Raw genomic sequence first — 17,894 nt, 5'->3', positions numbered from 1 at the left:
ATCTTTTATCAAGGGGAGACCAATAATCCAAGAAAAATGTGTCTGTTTAACAGAGAGAAAACCAAATTCTAATTTTGTACCAGTGTTTTTATGATATTAAAGCTCATTTTCTTTTTTTTACTTACATAAATTTATTCCCATCTTAGGTAGCTTGACCATGAATAAAATTCCTTTCCCAAAATCCCTTTCCGCAAACGTACAACTTTATTTTTTGTACTTCTGGATTTTGTTGTCTATTTTTCCCCTTTCCCATTATGAAGTAGCCAACCTCACTTTAGGACAAAATTACTTTCTTTTTCCTCAACAAAATTGCATCTACATCCCTCATTCTTTCATTCTTTCTCTTACTGAAACACACATCCTGCTTTGCCAGGATACAAAGATGATTCTGTTACCCATCGATGGATCACAGGCACTAACTCAGGAAACAAGTGGTTGAGCCCTGGCACACTGCCGAGGCCAACTGCACCATTCCTAGGAATCCCAAGGGGGCTGAACAAATGAAATGCATATCTCCTGGCTGGGTTTACCAACACTGTTCCCAAACAAACTCAGATAAACTAATCACAGGAGAAGCCAATCACTCAAGAGACAAGGATTTGGAATAGAGAATTGGAGAGCTTTATTTTGGGGGCCAGCAGCCAGGGAAGGTGGCTCAAGCCTTAACAACTGACCTCTCTGCCAACAAATGGACACCTAGAGTTTTATAGGAAGAGGTTCGGAGAATTCATGCCAAGAGCAGGCAGCATTGATCACAGGAAAGAGTCTATATGTATTCAGCAAGTGATCTTGGACAGGGAAGAGTATGGGATGTTGTCTTCTAGGCATTTCTTTGATATCAGGGCTTTTCTGGCCTGGTAGTTTGAATGTTCATGTCATTGCAAAACATATTCCATCAATGTCTCAAGAAAGTATGATAAGAAATAAGAACAATGGGTTTCAGTTAGGGCATGAGTTAAGCAATCTTGTCTATTTCTGGTCTTAACTTTTGGGGCCTATGCTTGAGCTAGAGGACTTGCTGACAATTACTTCTAGTAGTTTAATTACATACATGAACATTTTTAACCCTTAGAAACCTTAATTTCTTTTTTTAAGGATGTGTTTACTTAAGGTTTTGTTTATTTATTTGAAAGAGAGAGCATGAGCAGGGGGTGGGAAAAGAAGGCAAGGGAGGGCTGAGTAGGGAGCCCCACACAGGGCTCAGTCCCAGAGCCCTGGGATCACAGCCCAAGCCAAAGGCAGACACTTAACCAACTGAACCACCCAGGAGCCCCTTATTTATTTATTTGAGAAAGGGAGAGAGAACATGTGCGTGCTTTGCAGGGGGATAGGGCAGAGGGAAAAAGAGTCTCAAGCAGACTATGCAACAAGTGTGGAGCCTCACCCAGGACTCAGTCCCATGACCCTGAGATCATGAACTGAGCTGAAACCAAGAGGCAGACCCTCAACCCTTTGTGCCACCCAGGTGCCCCAGAAAACTTAATTTCTAATGGAAAACCAAGTAAACAACTGTAAACTGTTATACCAACATTCTTGAGATTGACAAATTTATGAATACATTTTGTAATTTCTAAAAATATATCCTCCTTCAGTATATTTTTCACTGGTGAACCAAACATGTTTGCTAATAGACCCAACTATCTTAAGTTTCTTTTTTTTTTTTTTTTTTTTTAAGATTTTATTTATTAATTTGACAGAGAGAAATCACAAGTAGATGGAGAGGCAGCCAGAGAGAGAGAGAGGGAAGCAGGCTCTCTGCTGAGCAGAGAGCCCGATGCGGGACTCGATCCCAGGACTCTGAGATCATGACCTGAGCCGAAGGCAGCGGCTTAACCCACTGAGCCACCCAGGCGCCCGAGTTTCTTGGTAATAAACCAAAAATAGATAAACCTATGTTTAGTAATTAATGTTTCAGTTTTTTATTTTAATTGGAAATGATCCAGATATTCAATGAATACCCATCTTTCAACTTATCTCAGTATAATTTTAAAGTTTTAAGTTACCAAAAAGATTTTTGAAACTATTTTTTTTAATAAGATTTTATTTATTTGACAGAGAGAAACACAGTGAGAGACGGAACACAGCAGAGGGAGTGGGAGAGGGAGAAGCAGGCTTCCCACCAAGCAGGGATCCGGATGCGGGGCTCAATCCCAGGACCCTGGGATCATGACCTGAGCCAAAGGCAGGTGACTAACGACTGAGCCACCCAGTCGCCCCATGGAAACTATTTTTAAGTAAACATACAGATGTAGACAGACCAGGTCTGAGGACTTCTCAGAAGCGTCCTTGGCTTTTTGCAGAATAGAAATCAAACACAAGCAAAAAGGAAAAGCAAACAATTTATTGAAGACATAGAACAGATACAAACAGAGCATCTGGGAGACGCAGAAAGGAAAAGGAGGGGCCTCTGGGTGTTGATTGGGCATCTGCCTTTGGCTCAGGTCATGATCCCAGGGTCCTCGGATCGATCCTTGAATCAGGCTCCCTCCTCAGCGGGGAGCCTGCTTCTCCGTGTGCCTCTTCCCCCAACTCATGTTCTCTTGTGCACGCACTCTCTCTCTCTCTCTCTCTGTCTGAAATACATAAATCTTTAAAAAAAGAGAGAGAGAAAAAGGAAAAGGAGCAGGAGTCTCATTTTTGTAGGGGATCAGGAGTTTTACTGAGAATGGTGGTCTGTTGTATGTGTCTCACACATCCAGGAACTGGTCAAACAAGGATTGAGTGCTCAGCTGTCTTCCTAAGTTACTTAGACCCTCAAGTCAGGGATCTTGGCATCAAAATTTTGGAATCTGTGCTCTTATAGAACATTCGTGACATTTGTGATAGCCCTGCCTGGTCACTCTTTAGAAGTTTGCAAGCAATGAGCTTTCATTTTAAAGTTCGAGCCATGAGATAGGTATAATGATACAAAACTCACTAGTTGATTAAAGAGCAGTTGGATCCAGATTGTGTTTCTAAAGTATTTAAATTCCAGTTAACACACAGTGTTATATTAGCTTCAGGTGTGCAATATAGTGACTCAACAATTCTTTACTTTAGTCAGTGCTCATCATGACAAGTGTATAATTTAATTTCCTTCATCTATTTCACCCAACCTCCCATCCACATCCCCTCTGTTAACCATCATTTTGTTCTTTATAGTTAAGAGTATGTTTCTTGGTTTGCCTCCCTCTTTTTTTTCCCCTTTGCTTGTTTGTTTTGTTTCTTATATTTCACTCAGCATAATATACTCTGTAGCTCTACCCATGTCATGGCAAATGGCAAGAATTCATTCCTTTTTGTGGCTTAATAATACTCCACTATATAGTAATTCATTTTTTTCTTAAAGTAAGCTCCACACCCAGCATGGAGCCCAATGCAGGGCCTGAACCCGCAACTCTTGAGATCAAGACCCAGCTGAGCCACCGAAGCACCTCTCCCTTTTTTTATTCTTGTTTTTATTTATTTATTAGCACCAAGCAGAGGGAGACGCAGACTCCCTGCTGAGCAAGGACACCACCCCCCTGCCAATGCAGGACTCAATCCCAGGACCCTGGGATCATGACCTGAGGTGAAGGCAGATGCTTAGCCAACTGAGCCACCCAGGTGTCCCCACTCCCCCACCCCCACTTAAAAAAAAAACAAAAAAAAAACTGGAATTAGGGATAAGAGTTCCTGGAGAAAACCTGATAAAATACTTATATCTCAAAGGCAAAGGACAGAATGCAAGTTCCTCCAGCAAGGACTTTTGTTCCCATTGGCCTGAATTTTTAACAATACTTAAAAGCCTTTTGAGATAAAAAGTGAAGGTTTTAGGATTGCTAAAAAGGACTGGTGGATTTAGAATTGTTTCTGGAGCCTCATTTCTTGTTTTTGCCTTTAATTCCTCAAGAATTGGTTTGTAGTTTATTTATTTTTTTAAAGATCTTATTTATTTATTTGACAGAGATCACAGGCAGGCAGAGAGCCTGATTTTGGGGGGGGGGTGCTCAATCCCAAAACCCTGGGATCATGACCTGAGCTGAAGGCAGAGGCTTTAACCCACTGACCCACCCAGGCACCCCTGGTTTGCAGTTTAAAAGACTTCATAGGTTGGGCCCCTGGGTGGCTCAGTTGATTGAGCATCTGCCTTCAGCTCAGGTCATGATCCCAGCCCTGGGATCAAGTCCTGAGTCCATCCTTGCTCAGGTGGGAGGCTGCTTCTCCTGCTCCCTCTGCCTGTGCTCTCTCTCTCTCTCTTTGTCAAGTAAATAAATAAAATCTTAAAAAAAAAAAAAAAAAAAAAAAAAAAAGACTGCATAGGTTGACCTACCTGTGTAACTACATTATCTCCAATTTTTTCTTTTTATCTGAGACATTGTCAACTAAGATGGAAATCAAAAGATTACTGTTTTTGATTTAGAATTGTGTGTCTTGGAATATTTTAGTGGGTACAGAGTTTCATTTTAGCTTTAGGAAGGAATCTTTAAAAACAAAAAAAAAATTTGCTGCCAGGCTCTGAAAATCAGCTTCCAGTTTGACCAAATTTTGACCATAGACTCACTTTGGGAATAGAGTTACTGAGTTCCCTTGAACTCAAGAGTCATCCTCAAAGAGGTTGCAAAAGGTGTTTTATTTTTCTCGATCTACTGGTTACTACAGAGAGAGATCTGGGAAAGTAGACTTTGATAAGGATTATCATCCTTAGCTGGCTTCTTCCAGTTTCCCCAGGATCACATGTGCAGTCCTAAGTAGGATTTATGTAGAAAATGTAGCTCTAGTATCTACCAGAATTTGGTGAGGTTTTCCATTAATTTTAATGTTAGTTTCCCTTGTCTATTTAAAGAATAATAGCCATGTACCAGAAATTCCCTCAGACTCTTGTCTGCTCTGGGAGAGGCCCATATGGGACCTTCCTTCCAAGGTAGATATGGAGGCATTCGAATTGGTGTTGGAGGATTTTTGCAAAACCTTTGAGAACAATCTTTTTTCCAGTATACCAGTTAATTAAAAATAAGATACCAGTTTCTGGGCCAGTGTTTTGATGATGCACCCCCAAAGGGCTGCAATGCAAGAGGTATTGTTTTAGATAACTTCTGTGTCTAATTTTTTATTCCCTTTTTGCAATGAAACTTTCAATGAAGCTATTTTGGTATCTTAAAGCCTTTTGGAAGTTTCTCCATAACAATTAAAATAGGTATCCCATTCTCTTTGATTTGGGAATCCTTGCTTTTAAGCATACTTCTTAAATAAATGACCTTGTCTAAGGTCATTTCTCCATAATGGCCATTGTAATTCTAAGTTGCCTTTAGTAAGATTTTGCCATTCTATTAGGTCTTAATAGCTACAGAGACTATAGTTCTCAGACATAAAATAAGCAGGTGTGCCAAAAGGTGGAGTGCTCAACTTTTTGGAATTTAAGGATCCCATTTCTTTAACTCTTTGGGTCTCTCAGAGCTAAACTAATACCTAAGAGGGATGTGCTACTGGGTTGGGGATTGCATGGTGTTTTATGGTATGCTTTGTTGCATGGACATTTTCTTGAGGTTGGTGGTGGGTAATCTATGTCAGTCTAACCCATTCTGTGATCAGCTTATCCTAGATAGGAGTCTTAGGGTCAGGTAGCAAGCACTCTGACAGTTTTTATGTACTTACTCTACCAATGCCCACCAATTTTGCAGCTTTTTGGCTTTCTAGATTTCCATCTGCTGTAGCCTTTACTTCATGTGCACATCAACATACCAGGAGTGACCAAAGAGATGTTATTGCAGTCTGGCCAGTAGAAGGCCTCATGTGCAACACCAGCAAGTCCCAGTGTAGATGTGGGGGCTGGGGAAAGAACTGAACCCAACAGACCTCAACAAATAGGGACTGGAGACTGGGATTCCACACAAATGGAGAACTGCTGATGGAACCACCAGTCCACATCTGTGTTTCTCCTTAACTCCTGAAGCCTTCAGAAGTTTCCTTCAGATCCCATCACTGCTACCACATCTGTCAAGGAACAAAATTCAACTAAGTAAATTTTAAAGATCTTATTGGCTTTATTCATGATTTGGGCAGCATCCCATATCAGAGATGGAGAGAGGAGCTCTGAAGAGCTGTACAAAATCAAAGATTTATAGACAGAAAGAGAAAGGGCAAGGAAATTACTAGCAAAGAGTGGATTGTTTCAGGCAAAGCTACCTTCCTTAGGGGGATAGCAGGGTCTGTCTAGCAGAACACCTCACTAGTGCTGACCAGGTAATTGCAGATTGACTGGTTTAAGATTCTAGTCCTGGGAGAGATTGAAACTGTAATTAAGCTGGGTATTGAGTTTGGGTTTGGTAACCTGGGCTTTGCCCCGGTGACTCCATTTTGGGCTCTTGTCCTTCTTTTAACAACTGTTAGCACTTGGATTTCCACAATTAAAAATAAATTAGAAATTAAATGCCTTTTTTAGAGACTTCTTTTAAAAAAAAGTTTTAATTCACAATTTTTATTTCCTTTTTTTAAATTTACATTACAGTCTGCATGTTAATATAAATTTGTATTTATAATTTATACTGTTTTTGTTTCTTACCTCATTAGGTACAAATCAAGACCTATCAACTCCTGCTTTCCGTTTTTCAGTATCCAAATCCAGCTGTTTCCTACCCATACATTTACTCTTTAGTATCCTCTATTGTGGAAAAACTGCAGGAAATAGACCAGAGAAAGCCTGAAGACACTACTGAGCTTCAGATCTTTCAAGAAGGCATAAAGGTCTTGGAAGCACTGGTAGCCATTGCCGAAGAACAGCACCGTAAGTGTCAGCACTAAATTCATACTAAAGAAGAATCCATCCCAAATCGGAAATTTAATGTTATTTTAAGTGTAAAATTTTCAGTTAGTCACTTAACATTATATTTCCACATTCATTGAAAGGCAAGTCTTATTAATTGCAAGTATTGATATTATTGAGTGTTAATTTGAGAGATTAGAAGGATCCTTTTTCCCCTGCAGTAGGAAAAAATGTGTACAGATAAGTGAGTTTACAGCTATATATATTAAACACTTACAACCTTCAATCCAGGACTTAAAAATCATTTATTTACTTAACAGGTTCTCAGCTGGTGGCCTGTCTTCTGCCCATCCTCATTTCCTTCCTTTTGGATGATAATGCTCTGGGATCAGCAACTGCTGTAATGAAAAATTTACATGACTTTGCTTTGCAAAATCTCATGCAGATTGGGCCTCAGTATTCATCAGTTTTTAAAAATGTAATGGCTTCTTCTCCAGCCCTGAAAGCCCGCCTTGAGGCTGCTATCAAGGGCAATCAGGAAAATGTCAAAGTCAAGATATCGACATCTAAACATACTAAGAACCCTGGAAAGAATGCAAGCATCCAATTAAAGACCAATTTCCTCTGATTCCTCTGTTTTAATAGTGAGCACCTTAATAAAATACTTGATTATTTCCTTCTCTTTGGGGACAAAAGTGACATTTTAGACACAAGTGCACTTGGAGGTCTGGTTGATTATCTTAAACAGCTGTGACTTTTCAAAGTAATATCAAACTTAACATTTTTTATGTTTTTTTTGTTTTTCAATTTAATAAAATCACAGAGCTCTTGCCAGGAATTTCAAGAAAGTGCTAAAAAATTGAAGTTACTTAACAATCCAGGAGCTTACTTAAAATCCAGTCTGCTTTAGAAATGAAATGGCTTTCTTCTGACAGTCCATACACACATGGTGTACTTAACACTTTGATAGATAGAGATTGATTCTAAATTATCTTCATTTATATTGTATCCTAATTGCTAATTTAAGATTCTGCCTTATTCAGTAATTATATTAAACTTTCTTGTATTTCTCAGACAACATAATGATTGGAAAGATATTTCGCAAGTTGGTTTAGAATTATCCAATAAATAGTAGTACAAGTTAATTATAGCTCTACAGTGTGACCTCAGATCTGGTGTCTATAAATATGGCTTTTCACCACCTTTTGGTTTGTATTGGGTTCACAAAATGGAAATTTTACTTATTTTAAATAGAATAGGATATTTCCACTTCAGTTTCTCACGTGGATTTTCTGTTACCTCTACTCCTGGTAATTTTGTTTTCATTTATGACAGACATTCATACTAATGAGTTTAATTCATATTTATATTCAGGTCAACTATGGATTTATATTAAACAACAAATTTAGATCATCACCAAATGCAAGTATGTTTTTTTATTGTGAAACATATTTTAATACAGAAAAAATCTAATGATAGAGTCATATTGGTTGAAAAAATATTTTTGAACTGTTGGTAATCACTGACTCTCCTTCCACTTCAGTGTTAAATGTATTAATCAAGCACTATGTCACAACATAGCATTTCCCTGTTAAAAAATTAAAAACTGGAGTGATAGACGCATGTTCCGAACTGAGAAAACACTTTGAGTCAAGCAGGAACAATGTGATATACTCTATTTTATTATGTTTGTATATAAATACTCTTGTAAATTGTTCAAAATGAAAACACTTGACAAATCTAATACTACAATCAATTTTTTTAATTTACATAAATAAAGCTAATTTTCTTTATCATTCTTGTATTTGAGATTATTTTGCCCACAAAAGATGGCTGGTTAGTCTCACAGATTCTAGAAAATCAATGCTGTGGAGCAAATAACATACCTTCTTTGTAACTTGGCATTTTTCTCAGATGAGCCCTTTCTTTGGAGCATTCTTTGCAATGGTTTGGACTCTGTATCTTCCTAATTGTCTCTGCAAATTTGAGTATACACTTTTTGCTGTTTCCTTCATCTGAATGCCCTTCTCTCTATTATTGTATCTGACAAACTCCCATTTTCTTGTAAGCTGGTTTAAATGTCAGTTCCCCTTGTTAACTCTCCTTAACATTTCTTACCCTCCTCTTATACCAATCAAATTTAACTGCTTCCTCACCTATGTCCCTGGAGTTCTTTACACATTCTTCTATGCATGGAACCTCACATTGCATTTTGATATGCCCCTGTTAGACCACCTTCTGAAAGGGGGAATTTTGTCTTGTAACTGCCTTTGTGGCATCAACTAAATACTTAATCACTGTTGAACTGCACTGATACAGGATGGATTTGAGCTCAGAAATCTCCTTTGTCGAGGCAATTGGTTATTCTCAGGGTAGAACTTTTTTTTTTTTTTTAAGTTTTTTATTTATTTATTTGACAGAGAGAGATCACAGTAGGCAGAGAGGCAGGCAGAGAGAGAGGAGGAAGCAGGCTCCCCGCTGAGCAGAGAGCCCGATGTGGGGCTCTATCCCAGGACCCTGGGATCATGACCTGAGCCAAAGGCAGAGGCTTAACCCACTGAGCCACCCAGGAGCCCCTCAGGGTAGAACTTTTTTTTTTTTTTTAAGAATTTTATTTATTTATTTGGCACACAGAGATCACAAGTAGGCAGAGAGACAGGCGGAGAGAGAGAGGAGGAAGCAGGCCCCCTGCTGAGCAGAGAACCTGATGTGAGGCTTGATCCCAGGACTCTGAGATCATGACCTGAGCCAAGGCAGAGGATTTAACCCACTGAACCACCCAGGCGCCTCAGGGTAGAACTTATTAATTTGATTTTTGAGTTCTTTGGTCTGTTTCATTTAGTTCGTTCTTGAACATTAAGATGTCCACTCATCATTTAGTGATACAGTTTCCTGAATTGTTTGGGTTAGAGGTATTACATGAATGTCAGTAGTTACGAAATAATATGTCCAGTGTCATGGAATTAGGAACTTTGAGTTAAGCACTATCTTATAGCCTTTTTTTTTTAGAGTATCACCTTGTTTAAAACAACACTGAATTAGTAAATATATTCTTAATGATAAGGAAATTAAGGCTTAATAGCTGGTATTCAAACCTATCTTTCAGATCCAGGGTCCATGCTGTAAACAAAACAAGTACTCTGGCAGTCCTGATTACATCAAGGGGTAGCTTTTCTCTTTTTCTAGTGTTCCAATTCCCTCGGGAGCCTTCCTCACTCCTTACCTAAGATGTTTGCAGTTGTATTTCTCCAAGTTGCCACAAGAAGCTTTCTGAACAATAAGCAAAATGTTTTGTTTTTGTTACTGTTTTTGTTTTAAATTGTGTCCTCCACAGTTTGTATGAGAATAGACTATATGATTAGGTATTGATGATTAAAGTTTTGAATTGTTATAAAGGTTAATAATCTGAAAAATACATCAAAATTTATATCTGCTTTTATTTTAAAGAGTTTCCAGTTGTGATAAAGCTGTTGCACTTTAACCAGCTTGGTTAGTAACTTGGCTGAAACAAAGTGGTGTGTTTGTCTTGAGCTTTTATATTTCTAAGGGAAGAAATAGAGACACATTTACTATTTGAGTCCCATTCTTTTTAATCTAATGCCTAAAAGCTTATTTAGGAAAGACCTAAAAAATAACATTGGATATAACAGATTTCTATTAATAGAGCATTGAAGCAAAATATTACTTCTATAAAACAGACTTCAAAATTAACCTTAAAGGGAACATCAAGGCACATAAATAAATACAGTAAGTCCTGTAAAGAGTTTTTAAGTATAGGAGCACCTGACTGGCTCAGTTGGAAGAGCATGCAACTCTTGGTCTCAGGGTTCTTAAGTTTGAGGCCCACTTTGGGTGTAGAGTACTTAAATAAATAAACTTTAAAAAGAAAAGGTATAAGCATACTGCTGTGGGAGCCCAGAGAAGATGTCTTGACCAAGGCTTCCAAGATGAACTTAATTAACCCATGGAATATCATAAAATACAGGCTTAGAAAATAGTACTTACTTGAGAGAATGCAAAACCTGAATTGTTCTTCATAACAATAATTTTGAAAAGAATTCCCTCTATGCCATATCCTAAAGAATTCCCTTTGTCTTTTTATTATAACTTTAGGACGAAGGTAAGTACATATCTTGCATTTTCTCCATCAGCTGAATATGCTTTCCTCTTTACAAATAACTTGTTACCCTTGGGAATACCTCAATTTATCAGGAGACCTCTATGTTTGCTAGAAATACAGTTCTCCAACTCCATGCTGTCTGACACTAATCACCCACCAATTGATTAATTGTGTCTCTGTTGACTTCTTTTTATTTTTTTTGTTTAAAGATTTTATTTATTTATTTGAGAGAGAGAGCATGAGAGGGGGAGGGTCAGAGGAGAAAGCAAACTCCCTACCAAGCAGGAAACCTGATGCAGGATTAGATCCCAGAACTCCAGAATCACTACCTAAGCCAAAGGCAACCGGCCAACCAACTGAGCCACCCAGGTGCCTGACTTTTCTGTTTACTAGTCTGTTTAACTAATGCCTTCCTGTGCTTTTAACTTTGAGGAAATGGGAAATTTTATGTTGTTTTGATGATATCCAGTACAGAACACAAATACAATCCCAAGTTCTGTATATTTAAAGAAACTAGCTTTCTTTCATTGCATTTCTGTTTGGGTAGGATTCCTGCTTACTTTTCTCTTTGAGGCACTATAAAATGATAATTCCTGGGGCACCTGAGTGGCTCAGTGGGTTAAGACTCTGCCTTTGGATTGGGTCATGATCCCAGGGTCCTGGGATGGAGCCCCGCATCGGGCTCTCTGCTCAGCAGAGAGGCTGATTTCCCCTTCCCCTCTGCCTGCTTCTCTGCTTACTTGTAATCTCTCTTACTCTGTGTCAAATAAATAAATAAAATATTTTTTTTAAAAAATGATGATTCCACAGGCTATTTGGGGAAAATTCTTATTACTTGATAGCCATTCTTCATATATATTCACATATCATTCCTTAAATAGGTAATATATCCCCAAAAAACCTTATTTTTTGAAAAATTCTAACTATTTTTTTTAAGAAATTAGGCCATTGCTGCCAGTTAAAAACTAATACTGACAATGTTTTGCTTAATGGGATCAGAATTTAATCATTTTTTTCTGAAAAAATATCTAGAGGCACAAATAACTTGATTAGCAAATATGTACATACCCGCCCATTTCAGAAGTAATGGATTGCTCTGTAAAATAAAATATTCGGAGCGCCTGGGTGGCTCAGTGGGTTAAAGCCTCTGCCTTAGGCTCAGGTCATGATCCCAGAGTCCTGGGATCAAGCACCACATCGGGCTCTCTGCTCAGCAGGGAGCCTGCTTCCCCCATCCCCACCCCCTGCCTCTCTGCCTACTTGTGATCTCTGTCTGTCAAATAAATAAATAAAATCTTTAAAAAAAAAAAAACAAGTTTAAAAAAGTAATAAATAAAATATTCTAAGAAGGAACAAAACTGATACTTTTTTTTTTTAAAGATTTTATTTATTAATTTGACAGAAATCACAAGTAGACAGAGAGGCAGCCAAAGAGAGAGAGAGAGGGAAGCAGGCTCTCCACTGAGCAGAGAGCCCAATGCGGGACTCGATCCCAGGACTCTGAGATCATGACCTGAGCCGAAGGCAGCGGCTTAACCCACTGAGCCACCCAGGCGCCCCCAAAACTGATACTTTTTAAAGCAATTCAAAGTACGCCAGTGACACCGCAAGAGTAGTTTTGTTAGTGCCATTACTGGAGGTAGTGAAGTGGCCTCAGAAAAAAGAAATGCATACGCAGCCAAAACAGAGGCTCGCTACTAAACAACGAGGCCTATAAACCCCAGTGTTTCTCTCAGTTTCTGATCTTAACAAAGCTTTGGGCCTCATATTTTATAATCAAATGCTGGAGGAATGCTCTCCACTGATTGGTCTTCCCATACCTTTTCTCCCTTGTATCAGGCAGTTGTTAGAAACACATCTTCTAGGCAATTGTTTGAACCCAAAAATGCCTTAAAAGTAGATTTTCTAAGTTAACGGAAATAATTTTGTTTCAGCAGTCAACAGACCTATTGTAAGTCAATATCGAATGAAAAGTGGTAGGACAATGCACTTCCTAGTCTTCAGTCCTGTGCGTTCTCCACCCAGGGTACTCTGCCATTTGCTACATTTTTCATTGCAGATGTTTTTTTCTTTTCACTTACTAGTGACCAGAATGTGACCATTCTGATTTCTCAGTGTTGTATCAAAAATGTTGTAGAATTGTCTACAATATGAAGATGTTTCCTTAGTTGTTTGATTAATACTCTTTTTTTTTTAAAGATTTTTATTTATTTGACACACAGAGAAATCACAAGTAGGCAGAGAGGCAGGCAGAGAGAGAGGAGGAAGCAGGCTCCCCGCTGAGCAGAGAGCCCAATGCGGGGCTCTATCCCAGGACCTTGGGATCATGACCTGAGCCAAAGGCAGACATGTACTGGGACTTCCAGAAATCACCTTAGAGCCTGTCTCTGAACAAACACACACCTAAATCATTTACAACAATTTGGAATTTTTTTTTTTTAAGATTTTATTTATTTGACAGGCAGAGATCACAAGTAGGCAGAGAGGCAGGCAGAGAGAGGGGAGGAAGCAGGCTCCCTGCTGAGCAGAGAGCCCAATGCGGGGCTCTATCCCAGGACCTTGGGATCATGACCTGAGCCAAAGGCAAAGGCCCTAACCCGCCGAGCCACCCAGGCGCCCCTGGAACTATTTTTTAAAAGTCTGGGGGTTTCCAAGTTCTTCCTTGAAAACCTGTCAAGCATATCTCATTATGTTTGTTTCATAATCATCTTCTATAATCATTTTAAAGAGCTTATTTTTCAGTGGTTTCTTCACTATGACACCTAAAGCACTAGGTAAAATGTAGGTAAGTTGGACTTGATCAAAACTAAAAATTTGATGCTTCAGAGACAACCACCAAGAAAGTGAAAAGATAATCCACAGAATGGGAGGGAAAGTTTTGCAAATCCTCTGGATCCTAGTTTCCAGAATATATAAAGAGCTCTTTGAACTCAACAATGAAAAGAAAATTTTAAATTGGGCAAAGGATTTTTTTAAGATGTTTTATTTATTTATCTGACAGAGAGAGATCACAGGTGGGCAGAGAGGCAGGCAGAGAGAGAGGAAGGGAAGCAGGCTCCTTGCTGAGCAGAGAGCCTGATGTGGGGCTCAATCCCATGACCCCAGCCGAAGGCAGAGGCTTTAACCCACTGAGCTACCCAGGCATCCCTGGCAAAGGATTTAAATATACCTTTCTCCAAAGAAGATATATAAATGGCTGATACACACATGAAAAGATATTCAACATCTTTGGTAATTAGGGAAATGCAAAGCCACAGTAAGATACCACTTATATCCACTGAGATGGCTATGATCAAAAAGATAACAGGGGCACCTGAGTGGATCAGTTGGTTAAGTGTCCAACTCATGATTTCAGCTCAGGTCTTGATCTCAGGGTCGTGAGTTCAAGCCCCAAATTGAGCTCCAGACTTAAAGAAGGCGTTGAGTTAAGTAGGACATTGAGCCTACTTTAAAAAAAAAAAAAAAGACAATAATAAGTGCTGTAGAGGATGTGCAGAAATCAGAACCTTTGTACATTACTAGTGAGAATTAATACATCTGTTTTGGACAACAGTTTGGCCATTTCTCAAAAAGTTCGCTATAATTATGATATGATCCAGCAATTCCAGCCCTAGGTATGAAAAAATTAAAAACAGTCACACAGGGGCACCTGGCTAGCTCAGTCTGTAGAGTGGGCAGCTCTTAATCTCTTGAGTTGTGAGTTCAAGCCCTACAATGGGTATGGAGCTAAACTTAAAAAAAATTTTTTAGGGGTGCCTGGGTGGCTCAGTGGGTTAAAGCCTCTGCCTTCGGCTCAGGTCATGATCTCATGGTCCTGGGATCGAGTCCTGCATCGGGCTCTCTGCTCAGCAGGGAGCCTGCTTCCTCCCTCTCTCTCCGCCTGCCTCTCTGCCTACTTGTGATCTCTGTCAAATGAATAAATAAAATCTTAAAAAAAAAAGATTTTATTTATTCATTTGACAGAGATCACAAGTAGGCAGAGAGGCAGGCAGAGAGAGAGAAGAGGAAGCATGTTCCCCGCCGAGCAGAGAGCCCGATGCGGGACTTGATCCCAGGACTCTGAGATCATGACCTGAGCCGAAGGCAGCGGCCCAACCCACTGAGCTACCGAGGCGCCCTCAATAAAATATTAAAAAAATATATTAAAAGTTACATTAAAAATGTACGTGAATATTTATAGCATAATTATTGATAATACCCAAAAATGGGAACAAGTGTCCATTCAACTGATGAATGTATAAACAAAATTATATACATAGTCATACAATTGAATGTTATTCAGCCATAAAAAGGAATGAAGTGCTGATACATGTTATAATGTAGCTGAATCTTATTATTATCTGATTCCATTTACATGAAATGTCCATTTACACAAAATGCCTATGAATAGCCAAATTTTTTTTTCAAGATTTTATTTATTTGTCAGAGAGCACAAGCAGGGGCAGCTGCAGGCAGAGGAAGAAGCAGGCTTCCCACTAAGCAAGGAGCCCTATGTGGGACTTAATCCAAGACCCCAGGATCATGACCTGAGCCCAAGGCAGATGCTTAACCAACTGAGCCACCCAGGTGCCCTGAAGAGGCAAATCTGTACAAACAGAAAGTAGATTAGTGGTTGCCAGGGGTTGGGGAGGGTTGAGGTTGAGAGTGCTAATGGGTATGGGGTTATCCTTTTGGAATGAAGAAAATGGTCCTGAACTAGTGATACTAGCTCCACAATCTTGTGAATATATTAAAACCCACAAAATAGTACACTTTGAAAGGGTGTATTGTGTGGCACAAGTCTGTTATGGGTTGAATCATATCTCCCAAAAAGATGTTGAAGTCCTAACCCCTAGTACCTCAGAATGGGACATTATTTGGAAATAGGCTCATGGCAAATGTAAGTGATTAAGATAGTTAATAATTATCATATTAAGTTAGGGAGGCCCTTAATCCAACTTGACTAGTGTCATTGTAGGAGAGGAGAATGCTGTGTGAAGACATAGAGGAAAGATGGACCTGTGAAGATGGAGGCAGAGACAGGCATTATGAGTTACAGAGGCCAAGGAATGCCTGGCCTTACTAGAAGCTTGAAGAAGCAAGGAAGGATCCTCCCCTAGAGGCTTTGGAGGAAGCATGGCTCTGCCAACGCCTTGATTTTGGGTTCTAGCCTTCAGAACTGTGGAAGAATAAAATTCTGTTGTTTTTCTTATTATCTATAGTGTCACTTTCCAGTGTTTCAGTTATGCAGGTCAACAAGGGTCCAGCAGCAGATGATCTTCCTAATCATAAGATTGACAGGAGCCTGACGATGTGTCGTAACACCTGTGTTATTGACCATGTCACTTCATCCCATCAAACAGGCGTTTTATCATCTCATGTCATGACAAGAAGATGAAGTTCAGTACAATTAGATATTTTGAAAGAGACCACATCTGCATAATTTTTATTATGGTATATCATTATGATTGTTCTAGTTTACTATTATTGTTAATCTCTTGCTGTGCCTAATTTATAAGTTAACTTTATCATAAATATATGTATATAGGAAATATAATACAGATATATATAATATATGTGTGTAGGAAAAAGGATAGTATCTGTAGTATCCACGGTCTTAGGCATTGACTAGGAGTCTTGGAACTTATCCCCCACAGATAAGGGGGAACTATTGTCAGTGATATTTTGTTACAGTAGCACTAGAAAACTCATACAGATTTATATCTGAATGTTTTCTTTTAAGATTTGATTTATTTGACAGAGTTTGCAAGTAGGCAGAGAGGCAGGCAGAGGGGGAGAGGCAGAGGGGGAGAGGGGGAAGCAGGCTCCCTGCTGAGCAGAGAGCCTGATGGGGGACTCGATTCCCAGGACCCTGAGATCATGACCTGAGCTGAACGCAGAGGCTTAACCCACAGAGCCACCCAGGGCCCCTATTCTTCAAGTTTAAAAACAGTCAGGTGGATGGAGCTAGAGTGTATTATGCTAAGCAAAATAAGAGACAAATATCATGACTTCACTCATGTGGAATTTAAGAAATAAAACAGATGAACATAGGGAGATGGAAATAAACATAAGAAGAGACTCTTAACTAGAGAGAATAAACAGGGTTGCTGGAGGGGAGAGAGGTAGGGGTTTGGCTAAGTGAGCAATGGGTATTAAGTAGGGTACCTGTTGTGTTAAGGAGTGGGTGTTATATATAAGTGATGAATTATTAAATTCTGAAACCAGTATTACATATATGCTAACTAGAATTTAAGTTAAAATTTGAAGAAAAAAGGAAAATGGAGTCTTACAAAGAATTTAAGAGACTAGGCTAACTTGGCATATAGTAGTTGCTCAATATATAAAGAGAATTTGGTTTATTTTGAAGGGATGAAAGGGTACTGGGAACAGTGCTTTGTGTATATCAGTTTTATTACGATAGAGTATAATTCTTAATTGCTTAAAAACCAGCAGACTAATATCTGTCTTTTTAGTTATCTTACTTAATAGTACTATTTCAATTCCCCAAACATCAGATTCTCTGTTGCTTTTCTGCCTATTGGCCGTGGTGTGGTGGTATACCCAACTGTGTGATTTTAGGAAAGATACCTTACTGAGTTTTCACTCTTCTCATCTACAAAATGTTCTTCCTCCTTTTTATTTTGATAATGAGAATCAAAGCGGAGTGCATGTGAACACCCTTGGAACCCCAAGGGTAAAACATTATTCTTCCAATACCATGGATTGTAGTTATCTATCTAATTTAAGCCTTACCCCCAAAGTCTTCATTAAAATTATATCAAGGCCATGTTTACATGTCTGATTATAAGAATCATTGGAAAATAGTTATAAAATCCAGATCTTGGGACTCACCCTAGGACTACTACATCAGAATCATCAGAGGAGGGGCCTGAGACTAATTTTTTTTTTTTTAAGATTTTATTTATTTATTTGGCAGACAGAGATCACAAGTAGGCAGAGAGGCAGGCAGAGAGAGAGGAGGAAGCAGGCTCCCCGCTGAGCAGAGAGCCCAATGCGAGGCTCGATCCCAGGTCCCTGGGATCATGACCTGAGCTGAAAGCACAGGCTTTA

General features: G+C 39.1%; 2 protein-coding genes across 10 annotated transcripts in view; one reads left to right on the top strand and one right to left on the bottom strand.

Annotated features, from left to right (window-relative positions):
- Positions 1 to 8,517, top strand: part of HEATR5A (HEAT repeat containing 5A) — a 111,753-nt gene extending 103,236 nt beyond the window's left edge. For all 9 annotated transcript variants that reach the window (XM_013047443.2, XM_013047441.2, XM_013047442.2 and 6 more), the window contains 2 exons: positions 6,529 to 6,742; positions 7,042 to 8,517. In XM_013047443.2, coding sequence (XP_012902897.2) covers positions 6,529 to 6,742; positions 7,042 to 7,349 — 522 coding nt within the window. In that variant the 3' untranslated portion in view covers positions 7,350 to 8,517. The remainder of the gene's footprint in view (positions 1 to 6,528; positions 6,743 to 7,041) is intronic.
- Positions 7,008 to 17,894, bottom strand: part of LOC101670023 (translation initiation factor IF-2-like) — a 68,362-nt gene continuing 57,475 nt past the window's right edge. The window contains exon 4 of the mRNA XM_045067730.1: positions 7,008 to 7,119. The gene's annotated coding sequence lies outside the window, so the exon portion shown is untranslated. The remainder of the gene's footprint in view (positions 7,120 to 17,894) is intronic.

Source organism: Mustela putorius, unplaced genomic scaffold (assembly GCF_011764305.1).
Source record: "Mustela putorius furo isolate JIRA1106 unplaced genomic scaffold, ASM1176430v1.1 tig00003898_pilon_pilon_pilon, whole genome shotgun sequence".
Taxonomy (NCBI): Eukaryota; Metazoa; Chordata; class Mammalia; order Carnivora; family Mustelidae; genus Mustela; species Mustela putorius.
Note: the sequence above shows the minus strand (reverse complement) of the source record. Positions and strands in the feature narration are given on the sequence as shown.